Raw genomic sequence first — 27,582 nt, 5'->3', positions numbered from 1 at the left:
TTGTATTGAAATCAGTCTTTTTGAATAAAATAAACACACTATCTGTGGTCATCTTGTGACTCCCTACATTTTGGTCTTCAAAAATTTATGACCCCCCTATTTTCTTTCCAAAAATGTATGACCCCCAGTAGGCCTATATTTGGGACCCCACACTGCACCCTGTATACACAGCTCTGTGGATGAGGGCCCGTGCAACCCTCGATTTCGATCTTGCTCCTCTGAACTCATACACCATCGCGTGAGCGAGAAACGATTGGCTTCTAAGCCAATGAGATTGTGCGCTTTTTGTTGCATTGAGAAAAGCGAACTACCTCATTGGTACCGTGACGAATCGCTCGCTTATAGCGATGGAGTATTCAGCTTTACCATATATCGATATATCCGATCAATTATCAATTAAAGCACAGATTCTTCCATCTTGCTTCACACGATCTTGCTTGAAGTTGGCTGTGAGCCCGGTGTTATCACTTAACATTGACTATGTGTACGCATGATCGTTCCCAATTTCGAGTACATCGTGGTCAAAAACAACCCTATTTTTTAAATATCGCGAACATAAAATGTTCGCGATATTTAAAAAATAGGGTTGTTTTTGACAACGGTGTACTCGAAATTAAAAAATAGGGTAAGGTATATTTTGTGAATCCTGATGTTGAAATCATTATACCATTTCTTGCTCAATTTACTCCCGGATTTCACTTTTGTGAAACTTTTGTGCATTCCAAGTAATATTCAGGAACTCACTTCTCAGTTTGGCCGCTGTGTTCTTTGGTATGTCAACTATGTGTTCTAGAAATGTTAAAAAAGGGGTGCTTTTGTAAAAGTGTACTTGAAATGCAAAAATAGGGTAATTTTTAAGGCTAATTTGTACCCGTTTTTGTATAAAATAGGGGTAACAAATGCTGAAAATGTTCTTGAAACCGCGCAAAATAGGGGGGTATTTTTGACTTTGGGAACGATCATGCGTTACGCCTTTGAATAGGAAGTGACAACACCGGGGCTGTGAGTGTGACCGACGATGAGTCTTGGAAGCTCTTGGATCTTGTGATTGAGCCACACTTGAGCATCAAAGCTTTGAGGAGAGGAGTACTTTGACCGGGGTACTTTGGTAAGAGTCCGTCAGTTTTGATTTTGTTTTAATATGTCATGACTTTGTCGGGTGACAAAATGTATTGACACTAAAGCTTATTCCATGTATTCGTTTTCTCTAACTCTATCGTTTTACAACATGCAACAAGCATGACATTCATTGATTCAAGCATGACATTCATTGATTCAAGCATGACATTCATTGACAAGCATGACAAGTGCATGAGCATGATGAGTGAATGAGGGCATGTCGTTATTCCGAAGGACCATTTATATTCCGAAGGGTACTCCGAATTTACAACAAGGCTCATTATTCCGAGGCGAAGGGTCATACTCCGAAGGTTCACTATTAGTATTCCGAAGGCATGTTCATAAAATTTTGAAATTTAATAAATTCATCTAAAATTGCTTTCATTAAAAAGAGAATCGTTTAACTTAAAAAATGAGTGGTCAATCATGTATGTAGGCCTTAATTGGCAATGTTATGAGGAAAAGTATGATCGCCTGAATGTCCCAAAATGGGCCAAATTGTGTGTCCCATCATTATCAATGCTATGTCTTAACACAGGCGCGTATCCAGGGGAGGGGCGAAGGGGCGCTCGCCCCCCGGGTAAAAAAATGGGGAAAGAGGAGAGAGAAGGGGAAAGAGAGGAGAGAGGGAGAAAGAGAGAGAGAGGAGAGAGTGGGGGAAAGAAGAGGAGAAAGGGACGATCAACATACCAAAAAAATGTTAATGGGGATTACCATTAGACCTTCATTTTGCAAAATTTCCCAACTTCTGATCTCGGGGGATTTTACACAATAATAGTGCCAAAATGGTCCACCAAATGCCTTCAATAAGGTCTTCATTTTGTAAAAGTTTCTCACTTCTGAGGGGGGCACATCCCCCCTCAGACACCCCCCTGCGTCGCGCAAGCGCTCCGGGATGTCCGCTTCGCGGCCATATTGTATTTCACAAAGATCTAATTTGCGCCCCCCGGTCTACGAATTCCTGGATACGCGCCTGTTAACATGTGTGTATGTATTTTATGGCTAAAATTTTAAGCACGAAGGGCCATTTTACAAAAATGTGCTAATGTTTCATGAAATGTAGCTTTCAGTACTTGATAGCATCAAATATTATTATGCAGATTTTTTAGAAATCATGCTAGGGCTAGGTTGGAGTTTTGATGGTCAAAATCCAAATTTTCTTCATTTTCCTATTGGATTACACAGTTAAGACAGGATCTTGGTGCACAAGTAAGCTTAATGAAGCCCGCCCTCACATGTTCAAAATGTGATCATGTCTACGGCGAAGGGTGCTCTGAAGGGTCATTATTCCGAAGGGTCGTTATTCCGAAGGGTCGTTATTCCGAAGGGTCATTACTTCGAATTTAAAACAAGGCTCGTTATTCCGAATTTAAAACAAGGCTCGTTATTCCGAAGGTTCATTATTCCTAATTTAAAACAAGGCTCGTTATTCCGAATTTAAAACAATTCGGCTTGTTATTCCGACGGGTCATTACTCCGAATTTAAAACAAGGCTTATTATTCCGAATCTAAAATAAGGCTCGTTATTCTGAAGGATATATTACTCCGAATTTAAAACAAGTTTCGTTATTCCGAAGGGTCACTACTCGTATATGAGGCTCGTTATTCCGAAGGGTCATTACGGAATATAAACGGTCCTTCAGAATAACGACCCTTAAACGTAAATTCGGAGTAATGACCCTTCGGAATAATGACTCTTCGGAATAGCGAGCTGGTTATAAATTCCATGTAGTAAGGTTTGTTATTCCAAAGGGGCAATACTCCGAAGGGTCATTACTCCGAAATTCAGAGTAATGACCCTTCGGAATAACGACCCTTGTTTTAAATTCGGAATAACAAGCCTAATTTTAAATTCGGAATAATTACCCTTCGGAATAACGAGCCTAGTGATAAATTCGGAATAACGAGCCTTCTTTTAAATTCGGAGAGAATCGGAGTAATGATCCTTCGGAATAACAAACCTTGTTTTAAATTCGGAGAAATTACCCTTCCGAATAACAAGCCTTGTTTTAAAATCAGAATAACGAGGCTACTATTTAATTCAGAGTAATGACCCTTCGGAATAACGAGCCTAGTTTTAAATTCGGAATAACGAGCCTTATTTTAAATTCGGAATAACGAGCCTTATTTTAAATTCGGAATAACGAGCCTTATTTTAAATTCGGAATAACAAGCCTAGTTGTAAATTCGGAATAACAACCCTTCGGAATAACGACCCTTATCATTAATTCGGAGTAATGAACCTTCGGAATAACGACCCTTCGGAATAACGAAGCGAAATCGAGTGAATTTGCTAGTGCCCTTCAGGGGTGATGCAATAATTATGTGTACCCTCGGGGTGGTGAATTAGGCTATAGAGGGAGGCAAAGATTTTTTGTCAGGCCAAAAGAGGGGGGGGGAACATTTTTGGCAGGTCGAAAGGGGGTCAAGTGAATTGGCAGGTCAAAAAAGGGGGGGCAAGCAATTTGAGGTGCAGATATTTTGGAATTGGACACGTTTCTATTATAATTACACCTAGGTGTAGGAAAATGTTAGGAACATGATATGCAAAATTACTTGCTCGCTGCACTCGCAATCATGGCAAATATATGATAAGACAATTTAAAAAAAGGTTTTTAATTCAGGTTCCCAAAAATCTTGCATGTGTAACTATAAGGGGAAGGGGCAAAGATATTTTGGCACATCGAAAGGGGTGGGGGCAAAGGTTTTTTGGCACGTCAAAGGGGGGGGGGCAAAGATTTCTTGGCACGGCCAAAGGGGGGCACAGTGTCATTGCCCCATTATATCACTATACATAAATTCTAGACAGTTCATTGGTTGATTACCATTTGCCATTTTTACCATCACCCACTCTGTGTGATAGTCTTTACCATCATGTGCTTTGCCGTAGTGCGCCTGCGCCAAGCCGTGCGCTGACTCTTGGACTCGCCGATTTAGTATATCACCGCAAAACATGGTGTTATGTTGATGAATAAATGTATTTCCTACCTTAAATAGTATTTTAGTAATAGAATTTATGCATGAGTGATATAAAACAAATATTAACTGTCTTAAATTCGTATAATGGTCGAATATAATCACTCGGTGAAAGATGTATTGTTCCATTCCACTCGCCGTTCCGGCTCGTGGAATGGAACAATCCATCTTTCACCTCGTGATTATATTTCGACCATTACACTCATAGACAGTTAATATTTGTATAATATCTTCATGGCAGAAATCGCCATGGTAAAGGTTAAATCCACCGCCACGCATAGCCATTTTATATCGACCTGTTTAATAGTTTTGTGTCGCATAAGAGCCGAAGGACATCTGACTAAGGCTACTGACAATAGCCCTGATTAGCCCGGTTACTGTCCTCGCTGTGTGCTAGTCAAGCATGGTACACCATAGGTCATATGGTTTTAGACTACCTTCACGATTGGCCTATACACTGCGCTATATAATTCGGCACATATAAATCAAAATTATTGTCAGTTTTTTTTTCAAGACGCAAGCTAGTATCTCAAAGCGCAAGCCAGCGACTATCATATCTGTTAAAAATATATATTCAAGTGCAAGGAACCACATCTGGTTTCTTTATACGAAATCATTTACGGGAGATATTCATCATTTTCAAACCCGGTATCCAAAGATTTTTCGTCTGAATATCAATCGTGCTCAGGACGTTTCGCCCCACACCAGTACATACCACTACCAGTTCGCCCCAATACACGTACATACCGCGACCAGTTCGCCCCAATACACGTACATACCACGACAAGTTCGCCCCAATTGACTCACTGTGTAAACTGTAAAGTGCCGTGAATGCAGTGCATGCGGTCATATGGCCAATCAATACAACTTCCAATTGTTTGCATTTATATTCATGTATTATGGAATAATCAATACGACCTATTCATATAATAATAATTAATACGGTATTATAGTAAAAATTATAGTATTATTATTATTTTCTTATGATAACAATAAAAAATAACTATCATTTTAATATTATTAATAGTACTAGTATATATTAATCATATCTTAATTATTATTATATTATTGAATCACTTTACATTGTGTTGTTTAATTTGTTTATTTACTGTAGGCCTATGTCTTTGTAAACAAATTTGACGGTGTTCTATGAATTTTATGCCATTAAAATGTATTTATGTATTTTATGAATTTGTCATGTTTTTACAATCCATTCACGTTCGTAACTAATACAATTTGTATTTTCAGTAGACAGTATGCAGTGCTGTTTTTAAATAAATGTTGAGTATTTGTAACAATTTCCCTTTTCCCAATTTGGCTGGTGATATATATAAACGTGTAATGCTATGAATTTGTTTAGAAACCCATGTGATTCAGCCCCGAGATTCAGTTGAGCTGACTATGTTTATGTTATGAAAACATTTTATTTTTGATCATGTACTTTTCCATCCATATGGGTTTTTGTTACTTATCTATTTTATCGAGTATGTTTTTACGACCCCGAGAATTACGGGCCGTGTTTTGAAATGTGACGTAGGCCTATATTGGGAGGCACGCGAAGAAGAAAAAGTTGGGATTTTGTTTGCAAAACTGATTAAAGCCCAGTAGGCCTATTAATACGATTTCGGTCAAATTTTAATTTGGTTATCCTTGGTAGTATCCTTTACCCACATCCAAAGACCCGTCCTTCTTTTTTTCACGCAAAAGGCAAATTTTTGCTCCCAAGACCATTTTGTGGGAAAAGACCTATATGTTCAGATCTGCAGGCAGCCAAAAGATTTAATGGTGTCTTGCAGTGCATGCAGCATGCGTTTGAACGTACATTGATTTCTGACGTTGTAGGCATACTAAACCTTTTAAAAACAACTATTTTTATACACCCCTCTACCCCAAGTTACACAACGCACACCTTCATGAACAGTATTGAACAGAATAAAAGAATTGAGCGCGGAATTGGAAAATGTTACTTTTGCGCGCATAAATCCGAATGTGTTTTCTTTCCGCTATAATTCGAAATGGAAAATATTTCCCATTTAATTCTTTTACAACAAAATATAATTATTATTGCACAGCCCCTTATTGATAGGGGCTTTGATAATTAATTTGAAACGTTATTTTCCCTGTTCACGCGTACGTGCAAGTATAGGTCTTCCCTATATCAAACACCCAGATTTGGAAGATACAGGTTATTCGGGTTTATGCATGATATCATTTTAAACTTCATAACTCATTATTTTTCCTGTTCACACGCGCACCGTCTACTATAGTCTATATATCTACCTCGTCGAGTCACCGGCACTAGCTTCGAAGTTTAGCATGTTTTGCATTAGCTTAGCGTTACTTATTATATATCAAATACCCAGATTTGGAACTATAGCCTATATGTTTCTCTCTTATGCTTTCTGCATGACTATGCAGTATGCACATCACATTTCTTTACTGATTTCTAACAAACACCACCGTGAAACACCAAACATATATATTATATTAATCATACTTATTTATGAAAAAGGGTGCAATCTGACTATTTTGATTTGTATATACTTGACTTACTTGACTTAAATGCACAGGCCGGTGTGGCCCTTTGCTCTCTGCCGAGTAAGCCTCCTCCATTCAGTTCTGTCTGTTGCTTGCGTCTTTGCTTCATGTGGGGTCATTCCCAAGTCCCTCTGAATTTGGTCCTTCCATCTGGTTGGTGGACGACCTGGTGGTCTTTTCTTGCTGAAGTCATTAGTGTAGGCTTGGTGGGGAAGCCGATGTAGAGGCATCCTGAAGATGTGCCCAGCCCATTTCAAACGTCTCCGGCAGATAACATCATTGATGGAGCAAGTGATGTTGAGACTCTGTCTGATGGAATTGTTGCGCATCTGAGGTGCCTCTGGAACTCCTGAACCAACACTGTTCCTCTCTCAGATGGTTATCTACAGTCTGTTGTATTCGGTTAAGAACCATCCTACAGAATACTTTTCCCGGGATTGACAAGAGGGTAATAGCTCTGAAGTTGGCTGGGTCCAGTTTGTCGCCCTTTTTGTATACAGGGGTTATTAGACCTTTACTCCAGTCTTCAGGGATTTTTCCTTCAACCCAGGCGGTGTTGATGATCTTCAACAACATCTGCTTCATCATGGGTCCTCCTGTTTTCAACACTTCTGCTGAGATCTTATCCCAACCACACGCTTTGTTGTTTTTCAGCTTCTTGATGGCCTCTTCAACTTCATCTATTGAAAAGGGCAAACTTGTTGTAGCAGTGTTGACAGGCTCCGGGATGGAGTTAAGTATATTACAGTCCCTGGGGAATTCCGTATTCAGATGTTTACTGAAGTATTCCTCCCAGCATTTCATTACTTCCTCTGGGGCTGTTTTCAGTGAACCATGTTTGTCTTTGGCTGCAGTTTGAACTTTGGTTTTATCACCTGCTAGCTTTGTGACTTTCTTGAAGAGATCATGGCTTATGTTCTTTGCATGGGCTTCTTCCATTTCTTGAACGTCTTTTTCAAGAAGTTTTCTTTTCCACTGCTTCACTTGATATTTGACCCCTTTGTTCAGCTTCCGATAGCACTTCTTGTTTGGAGCTGACGGGTTGTTTAACATCAAGACTCTGGCTTTCCTTCTCAAGTGGCACATTTTCCTGACTTCTTCAGGCAATCCCTTCACTTGGCGAGCCCTCCTAATACCAACTGATTCTTCAGTAATTTTGTTTGTGGTGTCTCTGAACTTAGCCCACAGGTCTTCTACATCAGTATCCTCCAGTTGAAGCAGGGGTTCAAAAGTACCACCAATCTTGGCTCTGAACTCTTCTGCAATCAGGGGGTTGGTAAATCTACTGACGTCATAGCTTTTTGGCGTTGTTTTCAGGCGTTTGGTTCTGACTGGTGCTGACACCACTTTAGCGATCACTAGATTGTGATCTGAGCCCACATCAGCTGAGCAGTCTGATCGGCAATTCTGGATGCTACTTAGGTTCTCATGTTGAGTTATGACGAAGTCAATCATATTTTTGTATTTCCCACAAGGTGAAGTCCATGTTACCTTTCTACAGGCTTTATGCTGGAAGTGGGTGTTACAGACTGTCAACTTGTGGAGCATGCAGAATTCCAACAGTTTCTCCCTCTACTGTTGATCTTACCAATACCATACTTGCCCATTGCGGGGGTCTAAGCTTTACTGTCAGAGCCTATTTTGGCGTTGAAATCCCCCATCAAGATAAGTTTCTCCTTCTTATTGACTTTCTGAAGGTGATGTTGTAGCCCATCATAAAATTCATCACTCTCTGATTTGTATATAATTGACAGTTATTTCATCATGCCGATAGATTTTGCTACTGTGCAGCAGTGCGCTGCAATGCGCCGGTGCTCCTTTGTTAAAAGGGAAATCCCTGATTGGACACAGTCAAAGAGCAATCCAATTTTATCATTATTATGTCTTGGATCCAATATTTTCACACATCAAGCACCCAGATTTGGAAGTTATACGAAGTGGTCCTTTGTTACCAAAAATAAATAGATGTTTGAATTGGTGAATTGGCGCAATGGTACCTTCGTTGCATATTTTAGTATGAATTCAATAAAATAAATACCGTAACCACTCGATGAACAATTAAGACAGGTATACTCGACTGACAAATTACATTGATTAACATTTTGAGCAAGTTTGAATGGGGTGAAACTGAGTTCGTCTTACTTTCAGAAAATCTAGAAAATTAAATTAGAGGAATTAATTATTTGCGGTCATGGGTATTTCGGGGGTAAAATTGTGATATAAAATTGGATCGATTGAGCCCATTGGTCGAGCATGGTACCAAGATTTTCAAACGCCGCGGCGTTTACTCAGAACAGCAATTTTGCGTATTCGGCACTCTGTCGTGTTCATAACGATATAATCATGATATTCCGGGAATAATTATGCCAGCTTATGTATTAGCGTATGATATAAATCAATAAAATAAGGCCGACATTTGTATTAACATCATCGAGTTAAAACATCCCGCCTTAAAATTGTTGGCATATTGAGAGGATTAGGACACATCGTACAATGTAAGCTGTCCCGTGGTGTTTAAATCAATCATAATTAGTCTGTGATTGATAGGCAAGTTGCAGAAATTAAGAACAAAATGAATCATGATAACTGTCAATTACAATGTACAATATATCTGAAACATTATAAAATTATGATTATATAATTAAAATAATAGCATTTCAATTAAAGATATATATAATAATAAGTTATTGTAAAGAGTTGTAACGCCATATCAAGCTATATGAGGATGAATATATAATTATCTGAGACTAATATTTAAAAATTGTTAAATCTTTGATTATTTTAGAACATCACAGTTTAGAATGACCAGAAAACTTTCCTGACAGTTGTTACTATAATAATATTTGGCAAAGAATAACCAAATTAAAATTTGACAGAAATCGTATTAATACTGGGCTTTAACCAGTTTTGCAAACAAAATCATTGCATTTTTCTTCTTTGTGGCACTACCTCCGGGTCTTAATCAAATTGAGAGCATACTAGGCCTACTTGTCAAGCAATCGATCGTACATCAGTGTGTAAGGCACACGGCCGCGGGCCCGGGGACTTGTCAAGCAAGGTACGCCGTCGGTGTGTTCTGGCACTTTTGCGTGCTTTGGTCACGGTACCATTGATTGAACCAGGATTGAACACATATCACACCCGGCGTTTTCGCGGAAGTGGCAGCAAATATCCGCCGCTTACACGCGGTGCAAAAAGCGGGCAAAAGTCAGTGCACAGCCCGGGTGCACAGCACGGAACCCACAAAACATCTCAAAGCTGCTGCTGGCGTTTGTTTTGCTAGTTGTACGCAAAATTGCCAAATATATTTTTTTCAGTCCTTTTAATAGTTTCATTATGTCAAAGAAGATCTTCTCTGATTTAATATGTTTATAGGACTGCAAGTTTTGAAAGTTTTGAACATCTCAAACTTATTTTAACTGAGTTTGAGTCGGTAAAATAAAAATACACAAAACTCGCAAGAGTAAGAGTTTTTGTTGTTTTTCTTTTCTTTTATATAATGTTTTGTTTTGCCATAGGCCTATATTATATAAATTATTACACTGGCGATTTATAAGTAATTTACATCATGTTTAACACTACTAGTACTATGCACGCTACGGCAACGTTATACACGGTGAGTCAATTGGGGCGAACTGGACGTGGTATGTACGTGTATTGGGGCGAACTGGTCGTGGTATGTAATGTGTATTGGGTGAACTTTTTTGGGGCGAATAGGTTTCGGGGTGAGACGTCTCGCATTCGCACATCCACGTGTATCGATCCCGTGTATTCATTTCAGTGTCTCTTGCTGTATAGTGTAATTAACCGGGCGATGTCGGTGTGTGGGGGGAGCAAGCGATTTTTGGCAGACCATTTTGAGAATTCACCACCGGGGTACACATAATTATTGCACCACCCCTCAGCTCTTGGCCTTGCTTTGTCATCATTCATGCATGCATCATGCATGCATTGCCATTTTAATATTGCAAACAGCGTTCATGCATAACACATGTGGCGACCCTGGCTTTTAGACGACCACCCTTTGCTCGAGAAACACTAGCATGACTAGCAATGAATTTTCTCTTTCTTTCTTCCAGTAAGTACCGGTACATCCCTCTTAAAAGTTAAAGCCATAATGTACGATCTTATAATATGAAATTGGTTGGTTTTTTCAAACCTGATTTGTTTGCATATTTGTAATGTTTACACATGTCCCAACTTGCACCTAAATGGAATCGGCCAAATTTGTTGTCTTTGTAGGTCAACAGAGCAAAGTTCGACATATTATCATAATTTGAAAATTATGATAATATGTCCTCCCATAGAACTACATGTTAAATGCCCAAAATAACCAGTGGGGTTTCTTTCACTTTACCTTGTTATTTCAACTTAAAATGGACATTAACCCTTCCCGTCAGTTACTAATATTATTTCAACAGTTTGAATTTAAAGAATAACAAAATTAAAATTTAACGAGGCTTGAAAAGAGTATTGTCATACTGTGTGCGGTGCAAAGGGTGCGAGCGGAAACACAAATTCGAAGACGTGCAGGTGAAGATTGGTGATGAAGTGCAAGTAAAAAGGTCCTCACCACAACTTAACGAAGCTGCAGTGGGTTCAACCAGCTCCGGAAGGCCTCCAGGGACCGGGCCGACATTACTGAAGCTGGGAGCACATACCACAGGCAGATGGCACTTGGAAAGAAGGAGTACTGGTAGGACTGGATTCTGCAGTGATGTTGTCTGAATTGCAGATGGTGACCTCTGGTTGCATCACAAGTGGATGGATAGAAGTACTGAAGTAGGGTGGACCACATGGCTGCATGGAATAGCGACAAGGCCATGGACAATCCTGTAGAGCATGATGGTTTTGCTCTGTGCCCGGTGTTCGCTCAGAGTCTGCCATTGGAGTTTGTTTAGCATCTGTGTCATGCTGTGTCTTGGATGGTAATCTGACTGGACAAACCTGGCTGCACGTCTCTGCACCATGTCGATCTTTGATGACTGGTCCTTGGTGTGAGGGTCCCATACAGTAGAGGAGAACTCTAAGGTTGGATGAACATATGTTTTGTAGGCCTGCTCCTTGATGTTGGATGGAGATTTTCTCAGGTTCCTACTTAAGAAGCCCAGGGTGCTGTTGGATTTTTTGCAGATGTTGTTGATGTGCGGTTTCCAGGACAGATTGCTTTGGATCGTGACGCCAAGATATTTTGCTTCGTCAACTGTGCGGAGAGTAGAGCCGTGGATGGAGTAGTCAGCTGTGATGAGGTTCTTTTTTTTTGTTGGTGACTCTCAGAACTTCACATTTGGCAGGGTTGAAAGACATACTTAGCCATTTGCGCTCCCACTCTTGGAGGTCATGCTGGAAGATGGTGACATCGGTCTGTGTCTTAATCGGCCTGTACAAGAGGCAGTCATCAGCGAACAGCCATATCAGAAGTAACATATTCCGGAAGGTTATTGATGAATATGAGGAAAAGCAATGGTCCCAAGACAGTTCCCTGTGGTACTCCTGAGGTGACGCTCGTTAAGTTGCTCTTCTTTCCTTCCAGAATGATTTGCTGGGTTCGGTTGGTGAGAAAATCATGAATCCAGGACAGAAGGGAGCCATGTATGCCATAGTAGTGAAGTTTCAGGAGGAGACGCTTGTGCGGGACCTTATCAAAGGCCTTCGAGAAATCCAGAAGGATGGCATCTACCGTATTGTTTGTAATAAACGCCCCGGGGGCGTTGCATTTTTCCAAAAGGGGGGCGTTTATTGAAGGTGAATTGTCAGTGAAAAAAAGTTTAAAATCGGGTTAAATTTCCCGATGGTGCTCCTGTAGGAAGGAGGGATTTATGGCTTCACTAATGGTGACGCCCATGGAAAATATCATTTTCGTGGTAAATACATCAAAATTACACCCATACGCGCATCATCAAGCAAGAATCTGGTGAAATTCTACCATAATTAGGCAATGGATAGAAGTGCGAGCTATAATAGGTTTTGCTCCATGCAATTTACCGATCGTCCATGACAAGACTGACTGACTGATGCCGGTTTTAAGCTTACTCACACGATATAGCATGGAAATGTTTGCATTTTTGTCAATTTTTCACAGAAAAATTGGAGGGGGCGTTTATTAGAGGGGAGCGTTTATTACAAACAATACGGTATATGGTCTTGGTCTCGCAGTCCACTTGCCATGTCATGAATGGTCAAGAGGAGCCGAGCATCACACAAGTGTTTCTTCCGGAATTCAAACTGCTTGTCAGTGAGAAGACCATGGTCATTATAAAGGTGGTTGATAATTTGGCTGTGCATGATGCGCTCCATTAATTTGCATACTAAAGAAGTGAGGGATATGGGCCGATAGTTGGCTGGCTGATGCTTATCTCCCTTCTTGAAAATTGGAGTAACATATTTGCAGACTTCCATTCATGAGGAATTTTGCCTTGATGGAGGGTGGCTTGAAATAAAAGCGTAAGAGCTCTAGCCAATTCTTCTGCACCTTCCTTCAATAAGTAGGCTGGTAGATTGTCTGGACCAGCAGCAGTTTGTGGCTTAAGATTTGATAACAGCTTCTGGATGCCTTCACATCATATTTGGAACATGGGAACCTCGGGGTGTGGACTTGAACCGAGAATAGGCATGTCAGCTGAATCTTCGCTTGTAAAGGCTGAAACAAATTGATCGTTCAGCAGGTTGCCTTTGGTAGTGCTGTCACTCTGTAGGATGCCATCTTACGAGTTGTCACAACGTTTGCTTTTATTGTATGACAAAAATTTCTTCGCATTTGATGACATCTCTCCGCAAATTATGTTGCAGATGAAAGAGTCGTAGGTTTTACGGCAGCTATATTGCATGGTCTTCTTGAGCAACTTGTAGCACGACCAATCTTTGTGTGAATTAGACTTCTTTGCCTTCTTGTAGGCCTTCATCTTCCGTTTCGACAGGCTTTTAAGCCGATTGTTGATCTATGGTTGGTTGAACCTGGGTGAAGTCATCTTAAAAGTTAGATGGAACATGTTCTTCAAGGATACCATGCAAAGTGGTGTTAATTTGGTTCCACAGGCTGTTGACAGGACTTTCGACTGTATTTGCGGACAGGAAAGAGGTAGTAAACTTGTGGAGTTGAGACTTGATGATGGCCATGTCAGCTTTCTTCCTCAAAAAAAAAAAAAAAGACTGCGAACTGGTTTCTGGCGCTTGGTACGGATATCAGAAATGGTAAGCACCATCTCATGGTCGCTCGCTGGTAAGGGGATGCACTTACTAACCAGAGATGGACGGTTTGTCAGAAGCAAATACAGAGTGCTGTTAATTCTTGTAGGAAAGTCCACAGTTTGACTAAGTCCCAGGTCTTGGAAGGTAGATTGAAAGCAGTTGTTGATAGCAATGGTATATACTGGTGACCATTGATAGCTTCAGTAACCCAGTTAATATGATCTGGTAGGTTGAAATCACCGCTGATCCAGAAGCTAGCAGAAGGGTATTTGGTGACAACTTTGTTTGATAGCTTTAAAACAAAGGTTTTGGGCATAAGGCAGCTTGGTGATTTTTGGGTGGTCTATATGCAGAGATGATGATGAGCGGTTGTTGTTTGACCATTTCAACTTTACATGTAGTTGCAATGATTTCACAGTCACTGTCAAGTTGTATTTCTCTGTCAATAAGATCACCTTTAGTGGCAAGTAGAACGCCGCCATAGCCGTCAGCACGGTCCTTTCTGATGGGCGAGTTATATCCAGGGGCATCAATTCAGAGTTCAGCAAGTCAGGCTTTAGCCATGTTTCTTTAGCGATGATGACATCAGGTTGGCTCACTTCAACAGCTTCCCAGAAAGATTCCTTTTGGCTTTCATACTTTGAAGATTCACCGAAAAGAACCTTGAGTGGTCTTGTTGTATTTTTCCTTGTGGTCTTTTTAATAGGCAAGGATTGTGGAAGTGGAGGCCCTATATCAGAATTGACTGATGCATTAGCTGAACATGTTGTATTGGTGCTACAGATGGAGGAAGTGTTTGATGAGTCAATCGCAGAGTTGTCAATACTGGACAGAACTTGGAACCTATTTTCAGTCTCACTATCAACTTTTCTCAGTCTCACTATCAACTTTGTAGGAGTCCAGAAGAGATGATGAATGGTTGGGAGTGTCAGAGTTCATACAAATCCATGTCACATCAGATCTGTTAAGGTGTTTGTACATGTATGTAGGTTCCAGAGGACATTCCCATGCAGTCGGTGTGGTACCAAGTGTTACAGGTGTCGCACGCTACCGCAGTTCTGGTACGGGACCAGCGCACCGCCTTGAGACATACACCACAAGGATATTCAGGAGTGTATGGTCCAGGATTCATCTCAGTGTCATGAGATTGAGTGATGAGCAAAATACTGAGGTCCAGCAGGACCCCTTTCCAGTTCAATTGGCTCTGGTAATTTACAGGCTTGGTGTAAGGTTGTAACAATTGGAGTAAAATGGTTGGCAGCAGGATACCATACCACATGATAGAGTCAAGGTTCATGGTATCGACTGTAATCAACCTATATGGCGTAGCATGTTGATCAGCCATGATAAAATTGGTGGCGAACGTTGGGATAACCAACAGCAAATTTAGGTCTGAAATCTGAAATGTCAAACATAACTAATAACTGACCTTGGTATCCAGTAGGGAGAGAAGGGTATCAAACCTTAAACACTGGTAGAGTAGTATAATCCAAATGCATGAGGTAAAATGAAAGACGAAAAACAGCTCAGTTCATGAGTTGCCAATGTAAACAAGCCATGTAGTCCAACCAAGATGGCCGACAAGTGTTTCAACCCCGCGAAAAAACATTGAGGAGTTGGCCCGGGAGTAGGATGGAGATTGCCAGCAAAAGATGATTTGGACGATGGGATCATCCCAAATAAATCAATCCAGAGTAGTGGAAATTAAGTATGATGATGATAAATGCTTGGTAGCGACATCATAAACCAGTAAAAACATAAAAAATAAATCATGAAGCAAGAGAACTTCAGGGAAATAGGTGTTTCCGCGATCGCGAACCTTTGATGCCCTCGTTCATGTCATTAGACATGTAGAGAATATTTCGAACAACCCTCGCTAAAAAATTCCAACAATTCTTCCTATTACCTTTGTACAGGAGCCAAGCGTTGTTAATCGGTGATGAATCCACAGTCCAGTGGCGTATATTCGCGAACGCAAGTTACGCGATATGTGTACGCGCATAAAATTTGTCATGCCTGCCCTGGAATGTTAACACTCTGTTAAATTGATCGTACTTAGGCACATAAGTAGGGCCCGGGTTTTTTTCTATGTCTCCACAAAGCAGAATGAGCAGGCATAACTGAGTTTTTAAGTTCAGGTTTTTGACAGCAAATGCTTTTTTAACAAGAGTACTAGATGGTGACTGAGAAGAAATATGGAACGAACTCACCCATAAATCCCGAATGACCAAATCTGTACCGTTAGTCAATGTCGACGACAATGCTCGTAATGGTAGTCAGGCAAATCCAACTCTACAGGCGATTTAGGATCCTCCAAAACATGATAAACAACGTAGCAAACAAAGAACAGTATGGTGATGCATTCATAAATCCCATTATTGCACTATGCGGTTGAGTAATTCAGAGAAGTAATGTAACGAGATGGCTGATAAGATGTGGCAAGATGGCGACACCCTTATTGCGTCATTAAAATTTACACATCAAAATCATGGAAAATTATTTCAAAATGTTAAAATGCGCACTGAAGACACAAGGTATTTCATAAAAAGACTGCAAATTTATTTCAAAGAGTTAAAAACTGCGCCACTGTTTGATAAAATACACCGAAAGTACAAGTAATATCCACGCTGAAAAAGTCGCTGGGTGGGTCCAAGATGTATTCAGGATATAGCCAAAGGCAATATGGCCGCTAGCAATTCTCCAGACGCGGGAACATAAAAAATTTTCAACTGAAGATATATCTTCCAAAAATGCGAGAATGACGAAAAATCACGAAACACGGAAGCAGCTAAACATTACCGCTTTATTCTTTAATTTATTTTATAGCTGATAAACAGTGAAATCACTGATCTTCTTGTAATGTTGAGTGGCAATAACAAATGGACATTCCAAATGAAAGAATCATGTGAATTGAGTCTTGAGTGCGGTGATCCCTTTTAGCGAAAAATGACGGGTAGATGAAGCTAAACTGGGATTGATGCAGGTGCAGCGTCAGAGCCATAAAGGTGCATGTGATTTTGTGAAGAATAAAGGTGAAGAACTAGCCAAGTTGACAAAACAGTAGGAAAATTTGTAAGGGTCGATAAATAGATGGTTGCTTCAGGAAGAGAATACTTCAACTGGTGGTAATGTTTACCAATGAATGATGCAGGATGAATGCCTGGTGGGAATCTGATGTTGATGAGTTTGTAGTGGATTTTAAAGAATATTGTAGCTTGAGAAAGTAGATGCCTGGTGTGGAGTGGATCCCACCCCAAGATGGTAATATTAAGGGGGGGGGGTGACCGACATTGTTCTTCGGTAGTCTCCAAAGTGAGCTGCAGCTCACCTGCTCTAGCTGGCCCACACCAGTTTTGGTGTACGGATTCCATGTCTCAGAGACATATTCCAACTGTGGACGAACAAGGGCTTGGTATGCCTTGGCCTTCACTTATTGTTTGCAAGGTGATAGTGTGCGGCGGAGTAATCGCAAGTGTACGACTAGCCTTCTGTCTGATCTTGTGACAGTGGCGTCCCAGACTCCTAGTGGATGTCATGGGAGATGCATGGGTCACAACGAGGTAATCATGATGATCTACCCTTTCCAGGGAGATGTTATAAATGTGGTGGCTGATTTTACGCTTCCTCATTATTTTTAGGACAGCATCTTGATGTTAAAAGCCATCAGCCAGGTGGATGACCATTCATTGAGAACTTCCCAATCTTTTTGGAGTATGGCATGATCTTCTGGATTGGTAATCTCTCTGTAAAGGATGCTATCATCGGCAAACAATCTACTTTTGGATTGGATGGTCTTGAATGTCATTGATGTGCAAAAAAAAAAGCTGGTCCCAAGACCGAACCCTGGGGGACGTCAGATGATACTTCTCCCCATGATGAGTGTGTTCCATTGACAGATACAGCCCGTGTTCTGTTATGCAAGAATGAACGAATCCAGGACAAGGTTTGACTCCTGATTCCGTAGTGATCCAGTTTAGCCACTCTGTCAAAGGTTCAGTTTACTAAAATCTAGTAAAATGACATATGTTTGACCTCGATGTTCAAGTGTAGAAGCCCAATCATGAGTAGCTGTTATTAACTGAGTGATGGTGGAGAGGTGTTCATGAAATCCATGTTGCGAGTCAAGCAAGATATCGTTGGCACTCATTTGTTTGGCAATATGACAGAAAACACAATAATACTCCGGTGGCCAACCAAGGTAGGCTGGTTTTGTCAGTTAAAGTGTTTTTGTTTCTGGATTATTGTTCTATGGGTGGTATTAAATCAGATTCTGAGGGATGTAAAATTGTCAAGGTCAAAATTTATACAGGGGTCAAAATTAAAATCTTGTCAAATTTTGTTCAAACATATGTCATTTTATTCCTTTCATCATAAGGATTCAGAAAATCCATAGTTTCACATATCTACGACTTATCGTTGTGGAGTTATGAGCAAAAAGGTTGACGGTTATTTTTATAGAGAACTCCACAGGTGTTAAAATTGATAAATGCTCCAATTTTGATGAAAATAGTCTCAAATGGGTCTTTCTAGTACAACAACTCAAATAAAGAATAGTTTGAACCATCTAGAATGCGGTTGTTTGATTTAAATCACGCCAATTTATATCACTGATTTATTTCGCGATTTAATTCATTTTTTTGTAAATCATTGTTGTTTTTTTAATCAAGTTTTTTATTTTTTTACCATTTTTGATAAATTATGTAAGTTAATTTCTTTCTTAAATTGACTGTTTTAGTTCATTCCTAATGTTTCTACACCTTTTGGATACAATTAAAATATCTTTATGGTGTCACTTTATCTATTGCCAAAATTTCATCTTCAAGGTGCAGAATTCAACAGGTTCTTTTCCCATAATTTTACCAGATTTTTTCTTTGAAATTTTCACATGTAAAAACATGTTTTGATTTTTTTGTAAATACCTGGTATGATTGTGCATATGAATCAGGGTTCGGTTTGTGCCGGCAATTAAACCTGTTTTTGCTGTTGCGGGTGGCAAAAACTGGCAAAAACCTGTTTTTGCCAGTTTTTACCTGGTTTAAACCGGCAAAAATGGCAAAAACTCACATAAAGTCACTCAAATTACAAAATAACACAGAAAGCTCATAAACAGCAGCACATAACTTTTAATGAATCATTCAACATAATTTTTGTCTCATCAGGTCCTTAAAATGTAAAAGTTTTGAATCCGATATATGCCGCATTTCGGTTAAATGCACTTGAGCAATGAAAACGCATGCCTTTAATTTCTTAATAATGTTACTTATAATTACAAAATATAGCCTTGTTACACTCAGGAAATGATTTTTGTAACTTAATAATTTGTTTTGAGATGAAAAAACTGAACTATTTAATCACTTTTTTTTTTGCCATTTTTGCCGGCAAAAACTGGCAAAAATTGTTTTTGCCAAGCGGTTAAAACCGCGGTTTTTCCATCTGCGGCAAAAACCTGCGAACCCTGATATGAATAGCTTTCCACTAGTACTCTTGACTTTTTGATAGCAGTTTTTGGAATTAAATAAAATAAATTTTAAATCGATTGAAATAAAAAAAATCTGATTTAAATAAAAAAAAATCTGATTTAAAAAAAAAATTTTAACTGGCAAAACCATCTAACCAAATGAAACAATAGTTTGCAGCCGGACTATAAATAAACGGCAAGTCACCATAGCAATATGGGCACGTGCAGTCCAAATATTTCTGAGTTAATGGAATAGCCTAGTATTGTTTATTTTTACAAATATACCGATAATACCGTACTGACTCAAAACTGGGTGGGACTATTATTAATTAGCTGAACTTAGTCGTTTTTTCATGATTTTCTCATTTGCGGTTATGATTTTTGAATAAATTGGCATATCTGAGAGTGTATTGTACAAAAATGAGATCAATAACACACCTGATTTTATTAAATATGTAATAACCTATGAAAAGTGTCTTACCTCTGTGATTTTCAGTTATTGTATGTATATAATTTCATTTTTAGGGGTGTTTGAACTTAGGAAAATCCCATTTTTGGCCAAAAATGGCTTTCGGTGGCAGGTTTATGGTCATTTTTTCCGAACTTCAAATGACAATATCTCAAGAACCGTAACCCCGATCACGATGATTTTTTCGCCAAATTTATTCTTTTTCAGAGATCTCTTAAATGGGCCTAATTTTGTAGACCTCCTGTGTAATTGAATTTTTTGTGTGCTATACCTACTATTAATACTAACATGAGTCAGTACTGGCCAACATAGCTGGAAAACTGAGATGGAAACGCTTCAAGAGCCAACCAGGGGGATTGGTAAAATCCCTAGTCCAACTTCTGGTACGTGGCATCAACACATTCTGCAGGTGCATATGCAAGCATATATGCTTGGAGTCAAGACCTTGTGGTAAATCCAAATATTCCAGACCTGTTCAAGCTAGGATAGTCGAGTGATGCAGATAACAGTTACAGTACCTATCCTGTCAGACAATGCAATAGCTCCCGAGTCTGTTGTGGAGCTTGTTAGGTGCGGATGTGGAATAAGCAAATGCTCCAGAAGATGTTCCTGCAGACGACACAATCTGACCTGTACACAGAAACATATGTGCTTGTGGAGCAGATGAAGAGTGTACCCAGTGTGGTAAATAAGCAAAAATGACCACGGGCCATTTGGGCCCTTGTTCTTGAATCTTTGGGGGCCCTCACAAACTTTTGCGGGCCTGAATAAATTGAGAGTGGAAAATAAACACATTTTTTCAAAAAATAAGCATTTAAAATGAATCTCCATTATGAATTTGTGTAGTATGGACGATGTCTTGGAAGATTTGTTGTATTTTCAGTCCTGTTTTCAATAAGCTTAAATTTATTTATTTATTTACTTATTTTTTTCATGGGCCAGTCGGGCCCTCATGGCACATTTTCATCGGGCCCACATTGATTTTCAGGGGCTATGGGCCCCCGGGCCCGCCTTATTTACCACGCTGAGTGTACCAATACAGCTGTGCACCAAACCAATGAACTTGAAAATACTGATAACATAGATACTGACAACTAGGCATAAAATGCCTCAAGGTCAGCTCTATCATAAATGTCTAAAGTTGAATTACAATATTGAAATTTCAACTTAAAAAAAACAATTTTCTGCATTTAATTGCATAAATGCTGAAAAATTAATCTTAGCCAATTTCAAGACACTTTGGCAGCCAATTTGTTGTTGCACTACTTTAAGATGTTTAGAATCATTTCCTTATCCATATCTGACAGAAATGAGATACATGTATTTTACTCACTTACTAGATCTCTTGTTCTTCTTTTCCCAAGGAAATTTTGACGATCTTCCACCCCATTGCTTTCGAATACAAGTTACAACCTCAAATAAGTGAAGCACCTTGCATGTAGTGATAATCTCCGACCTCTGACACACTAAATATGGCCTACTCTTGGGGTTACGAGAACTTTGATTGGTCAGAAGAGAGTGGACAGGACATCCCAGAGGAAATAGAGAGACTAGTGATCAAAGCAGTGGAAGAGCTCTTCCATAATGTACCAGCAGCTAGTGATGTAGATAGGGTGAGTTTTGGCTGCTCTATGGATTGCAACCTACTTGCTTACTTTCTTACTGACTAACCTTTTGGTCTTAAATGGACATAATCTCAAAATGCCACAGAGGTTGACTCCCAGAGTTGTCCGGTGTCAATGAAAAAGAAAAAAAAAGGTAAAGAATATAATTAATAAAAGTATTTCTCCACCTGGGGTTGACACTCCACATAAGATTAGGGTCAATATTCACTTACTATGTGAGTATGTCACTCGCCTATTCATAGGCATAGATCCCGGGGGACCAATATTTTGCCAGGGGGATGGTCCATACAATCATCCCCCCCCAATATTGAGACCTGTATATCGGTTTCTGACCAAATTGACCTTATAATTTATTTGGCCATTTTAGCCCTAAAATTGCAAAATTTTTCGTGCGCTTCGCGTGCATTTGTCCAGTAAACTTAATATGTCGTCAAAAAGTGCTGGATTCACTTTACTTCAAGAAATTTTTCCAACCCCATCCCCCCAATGTCAAAAAGAAATCTACGCCACTGCGCCTATTGGTCTTAAGGTTGGTCTTAATCCTTGAATTAGTGAAACTTTTGGACCTCATAACTGCTAAATTGTTGTTGGTATATAAAAGTATGCATATTTATTTAGAATGGCAAAGACTTGATTAATCCATCTGTGAGGTCAAATTTGGACAGAAATACTCAGTTGTAAATATAAATATCCAGGACCTGTTTTGTTTATTTTTTTAAAATTTTGAGCAACTTTGAGAAATTTTCACCAAAAAAAAAAAAAACATATGAAAAAAGCCTGATTTTTGCCTGAATTTCAATCATTTTTGTTGTAGTTAATTGAAATTAAAAAAACAAAAACAAAAAACAAACCAACAACCAAAAAACAGTCCCTAGATATTTATATCTAGTTTTTAAAATTTTATTTTTTTTACTGAAGAAGAATTTGTTTGTTATGTCAAAATGGTCCAGTTTTTGAGACACTTAAGGTGGTACTACACCTCTTGATAAATTTGTGACTATTTTTGCATCTTTCTCAAAAAATAATAACACACTGGTTATGTGTATTCTAACTTAGGGCAAGGAATCCAGTTACTACACTGGAATTTCAGTGACTCAAGACAAGCAGTACATTATTTATGATAAGAAAAGATGTACTGAGTGCTAGAATGTACCTCACATATATATAATGAACCACTTGTCTTGAATCACTGAAATTTCAGTGAAGTAATTGGATTCCTTGCCCATATAATATACCGGTACATAATTTTTGTTACCAGTGTTTAGTTACTTTTTGTGAAAAATGCAAAATTAGTCACAAATTTATCAGGGGGTGTAGTACCACCTTAATTCAAGATTTGTTTCAAATCTAGCACTGTTAGTATCTTGCAAACAGTCCATTCTTGCTTGAAGTCCAAAGGCATTTGAATGAAAGAAAATATAGTATGCCATGAATAATTTTCCCAAGTCCTGTTTTTTTCCCTGATCTGTAATACCTTCATTCAAACAAATATAGGTCAAGTCCCTGTAAAATGGTTTTGATCATATCATCAGCCTGCTACAATAACATCTCTTTTGATGTATCCCACAAATTAATGAAGAATGCGGCTGGAAATTTGATTAATTATGGGTTTATTACTCAGAAAATCAAAATTGCAAATAAGAAACATGTAAGAATGACTTAGGCAATTGCGTAGCAGGCTGACGATATGGAAAAAAATTATTCATTCATACATGTGTGGTCTTATTTGATGAACCTAAATTTGTCATACATATATTCCTATTACATGTATAGCATAATTCTAGCACTCCAAGCAATATGAATCGATCAAACAATATTATTAAACAATTGGCCTATGTTTGGAATCTACTATAACTTTCCTTATTATTTCCTTTGTAGGCTCTGAAAGTGCGCCAAGCAATCCATGTGATCTCGGATACTTACAAGACCAAACTGAGCTTAGACATCAGGCCTAACTGGGAGGATCCTGCCTTTAGATGTGCTTATGTGTACTTGTACTTTCTCAAACACAGCAGCTTGGTATGGTCATGGGTTGAAAGTAGGGAATAAGAATAAATAGTTACTCCAAATTTTGTTGCAAAGAATATCTGCTATAAAAGCAATATATTTAATCCACTTAGAAATATAGAGTATATGTGACGTGTCATGTCAAAAGGAGACACTTTTGGGCAGGATTGTAAATGGAGAAATAGCCAAAAATCTGCCGGTGGGTGATTTTTCACAATTTGGGTTTGTTGCTTGAATTTGTGATGTTATTAATGTTAAAAATATTGTCTGATAGTTTCAGACCGGAATATAACTGGCATCTTGTATTTTTGAGACATTTTTCAAGGTAATTCCTACTCTCAACATTGTCAATAATATTTTAAAGGCCGATATCTCAATTTCCAATTTTATAATACCATAACTTCCGAACTCAATATCTTCGCTCTGGAATGTCCGATTTCTTTGGAGAAAACGGCGTTGTGGAGCAAAATATCTCTATATTTAAGATATGTAAAAATCTCAAAATTCATAACCTGCCCAAAAGTGTCTCCTTTTGACATGACACGTCACATATAGTAATATATCCTACCCAACATCGCATAATAATTAATAGGAAGATTTGAGCCAGTTATACCAACTTCATTTGGAGAACCTACAACATTACATTCCCTGAGTCAACTAACATGATAACTAATTTGCATGATATACTCGTGCGATACACTCTTTTTTATGTTCATTCACCTGTATAGGAAGGACCTTGTGCACAGAAAAGAGGGAAAGAATTTAGCATAACAAAGGAACATGCTCGGAGATGAGATCCAGCATAAAAGCCACAGAGCGTGAATTTGTCTGATTTACATATCAATGCTTAATATTTTTAGAGCCAACGCCCCTTTATATCAGTTTTGTGTATTTCTGGTTTCTCATGAATTTACCGCATCCACACAACCGCTAGCTGTTCAAGAAGAACTTAACCTTTTGAGTCTCTTTGCAGGTGTGCGATATCCTGCATACATTGCTACATCCCATGGCTGTGGACGCCTTTATATCAGTTTTGTGTATTTCTGGTTTCTCATGAATTTACCGCATCCACACAACCGCTAGCTGTTCAAGAAGAACTTAACCTTTTGAGTCTCTTTGCAGGTGTGCGATATCCTGCATACATTGCTACATCCCATGGCTGTGGATAACTTTAAACCCTTCATGAGAGTTTGTTGCGCTGGAGGCGGACCGGGATCGGAGATTGTTGGCATCATGATGTATTTACTCAATATGAACTCTGTCCCATACATGGAATGCAGTGTAATGGACCTCAACCCATCCTGGAAGCATGCGTGGGAGACTATTCAGAAGCATATACCACCAGAACCAAAGGTCCTCTCTTTGTAGATTTGTGTAGATTTTTGTTTTGTATAGCGGGAAATTTTTGGGAGGTTTAATTTAAGCGCTTTCACGGTTGATATTAGATGTGAAAATATTTGAGGCGAATCAATGTATAGCAATATTCTTTCTTTTGTTGTTCGGCTAGAAATTAAAGGGGACATATTTGACAGTGAAAACTAACATTTTGTGAAAAAAAATTATTTTTTTATAACAGTGATACAAGATTACTTTTGTCATACTAATGAACAATGAGCTGTAAAGCTAGCAATTATGACTTGATATCATATACTCAAATTAGTTACATGTGTGTGGGGGTGTGTAAGTGCATATTGGGGGTGGGGATGCGTGTGTGCATGAGTGCTTGTGTGCATATGTTTCTGTGTTGTAGGTTAAAGCTGACATATTTTTTCATGTCCCTTTTTTCAAAAGGTCAAAGTGAACTACATCCCATTTGATATGGCCGACGAGAATTCCTGGTTGTGGCGAGACTTTGTATCCGCCTTGTCTTCTGCAGATTTGGTGACGTTCGTCAAGAGTTTATCAGCGGTGCAGACCTTCATAGCTAATCATCGGATCGGAACAGGTGCTATACCGGCGGTATTGAGGGCTTTGAAACCAGGTGCTATGGTACTCTATATAGATAACATGAGGGATGATTCTAACATGATATTCTTGCACATGACAAGGGATGAAGGTATGTATCCCCCTGTATATGCTTGTTAAAAAAACAACCACATGCCATCCAAGGTTAAAGGTCATCTAGAGGTCAAATTGTAAATTTCTCCAATTTTGACTGAAACTTGGTTGAAATTTGGAAGTCTTCATAGTTATCTTTAGGCTACTGTAATTTTGAATATTGCCAAAGATGTTGCAAGAAAGGCACCAACCAAGCCAAAGTTTGAACCAGACTGCATAAATTTCCAGTTGTGAATGCATAATTCAGGCAAATCTTTTGCACCATTGGTGCTTTTGTTAATAACAAAGTTGCTATTTGGTATGAAACATGGATCCTTAGGTGATACTTCTGCCCAAAGAGTGAAACTTGTTTTTAGCAGGGGTGTAGCAAGCGGGGGGACAGGGTGGACGAAGTCCATGGGCCCCGAGGTTTCAGGGGCCCCGAGCATAAAAGCGAAAATCAAATAAGAGCTGATAATGGGGAGCAGGGCCGGATTTACCATTGGGCCAGATGGGCCCGGGTCAAGGGCCCACAAAATTGCCCTATGCATCTTTCTTTTAACCCCAATAACAGCATGTTTTGGGGCAAAATAGGGCAAAATTGTAAAATTTTCCACGCTTCACGCGCATTCAAATGGCAAAATTCATGTTGATCTGGGGCTAAAATAATCTGAAATTGAATTTTTTGCATGCTTTGCACGCAAATGTCCTCAACATCGGAACAAAATAATTATGTTAGTCCCCCTCTATATTATACTTAAACCAAAACTTGGTCACTGACTTGAGTTTGCCTTCCTCGGCACGTGAGTTCGGGGCCTCCAAATTTTGGAAGACAAGGTTGCTCACATCCAACACTTTACTTGGAAAACCACTTTTATCGCCTCCAAATTTTGGCCTGGCCCGGGGCCCCCATAAGGTAAATCACGCCCTGGTTAAAAGGGCCCGTACTGCTCCTTGTCCATGGGCCCCTGATGCTCTTGCTACACCCCTGGTTTTTAGAGTGTTTTTGAGGAAAAATCACACAATCTCGAGTCTCTTTAGATTTCTCAGCCTCCCATGCGTGCCTTACATGTACGCACAATAAAATACACCAAAAAATATCGTTTGTAGTTAATCAATACTTGCATATTTTCTCCCAATCATTTTCCTATAGGTATACACCTCATAGAAGAGTGGCACGATGAATCCTACAGTAAACCATCTGCAAACTTCATCAACGCCATGCAACACTTTGAAGACATGCTAGAGTACCGACCACTAAGAGGATGCAGAGTTTCCGCGTTCCTCTTCCGTAAACCCAACCTTGAGCCAGAACGTCCAATGTTGCAGTGGAGTCGGAAGAATGACTTTGTGGTTGAGCCTTCCGCTCACAACGGTGGCTTTACGTGGAGCTCTCCATATAATAATAATAATAACCACCATCGTAATGACTATAATTACAATGACCACGTCAATCTAGACATGACGTATCCTAGGAACAGCCAACCTGTGCTGCATTGGTCCCCTTTCGGTGGTGAGGTCTGCGAATTTCGCCCCGACCCTATCGATCGTCCCACATTCAAACACCTGGCCAATTCAGCGCCTCCCAATTCAGCCATAAAGAGACGATCGCAAAGACGCAGGACAAGACGCCCCAGTCCACTGCAAAAAAGGCAACCTGGAAGATCAAGTCCCACAAAGGAAATGGGTAACACACCCGCAGGTCCAGGTCAGAGAGAAAGTGTAGGGGATAGTGTTAATACTCAAACACCCGCGGCTAAAATTGACTTTACTGCTGACTGCCATTAGGAGTCATATCTTTTAGGCTAGTAAATAGTCCCACGTTGCGTGCATTGGGCCAGTCTAGTTGAAATTTGTACATCCCCTATGGAAGACATGACCTTAATCTCCCACACAGCGGGTGTATAGATTTGAAATGGAGTTATCCATTCAGGTACCCCAATTTGAAATTCACATGCCCTGTGTGGAAGATTAATGTCATGCCTTCAACAGGGAGTGTAAGGATTTCAAGTGGAAGAGCCTGTTATTCTGTTGCAACCACAGACGAGAGAGATATAGATCGTGTACAACCAGTCAAAAGTCCCCGGGTATTGTATGAGGTGAGTTATTGCATATTCATGAGGGCCGATTGTTCGATCATGCCGTGTTTAACAATCACGTCAGTG

General features: G+C 39.4%; 1 protein-coding gene across 1 annotated transcript; it reads left to right on the top strand.

The window, feature by feature from the left end:
- The first annotated feature begins 1,027 nt into the window (after positions 1-1,027).
- Positions 1,028-27,367, top strand: LOC140160619 (uncharacterized). The gene is made up of 6 exons (XM_072183869.1): positions 1,028-1,108; positions 21,113-21,361; positions 23,252-23,392; positions 24,503-24,733; positions 25,172-25,436; positions 26,571-27,367. Exons 2-6 carry the CDS (start codon positions 21,221-21,223, stop codon positions 27,203-27,205), a joined length of 1,413 nt encoding a protein of 470 aa, XP_072039970.1. The 5' UTR covers positions 1,028-1,108; positions 21,113-21,220; the 3' UTR covers positions 27,206-27,367.
- The last annotated feature ends 215 nt before the right edge of the window (positions 27,368-27,582 follow it).

This window comes from Amphiura filiformis, chromosome 9 (genome assembly GCF_039555335.1).
Source record: "Amphiura filiformis chromosome 9, Afil_fr2py, whole genome shotgun sequence".
NCBI classification, from domain to species: Eukaryota; Metazoa; Echinodermata; class Ophiuroidea; order Amphilepidida; family Amphiuridae; genus Amphiura; species Amphiura filiformis.
This window is presented reverse-complemented; position numbering and strand designations above follow the sequence as displayed.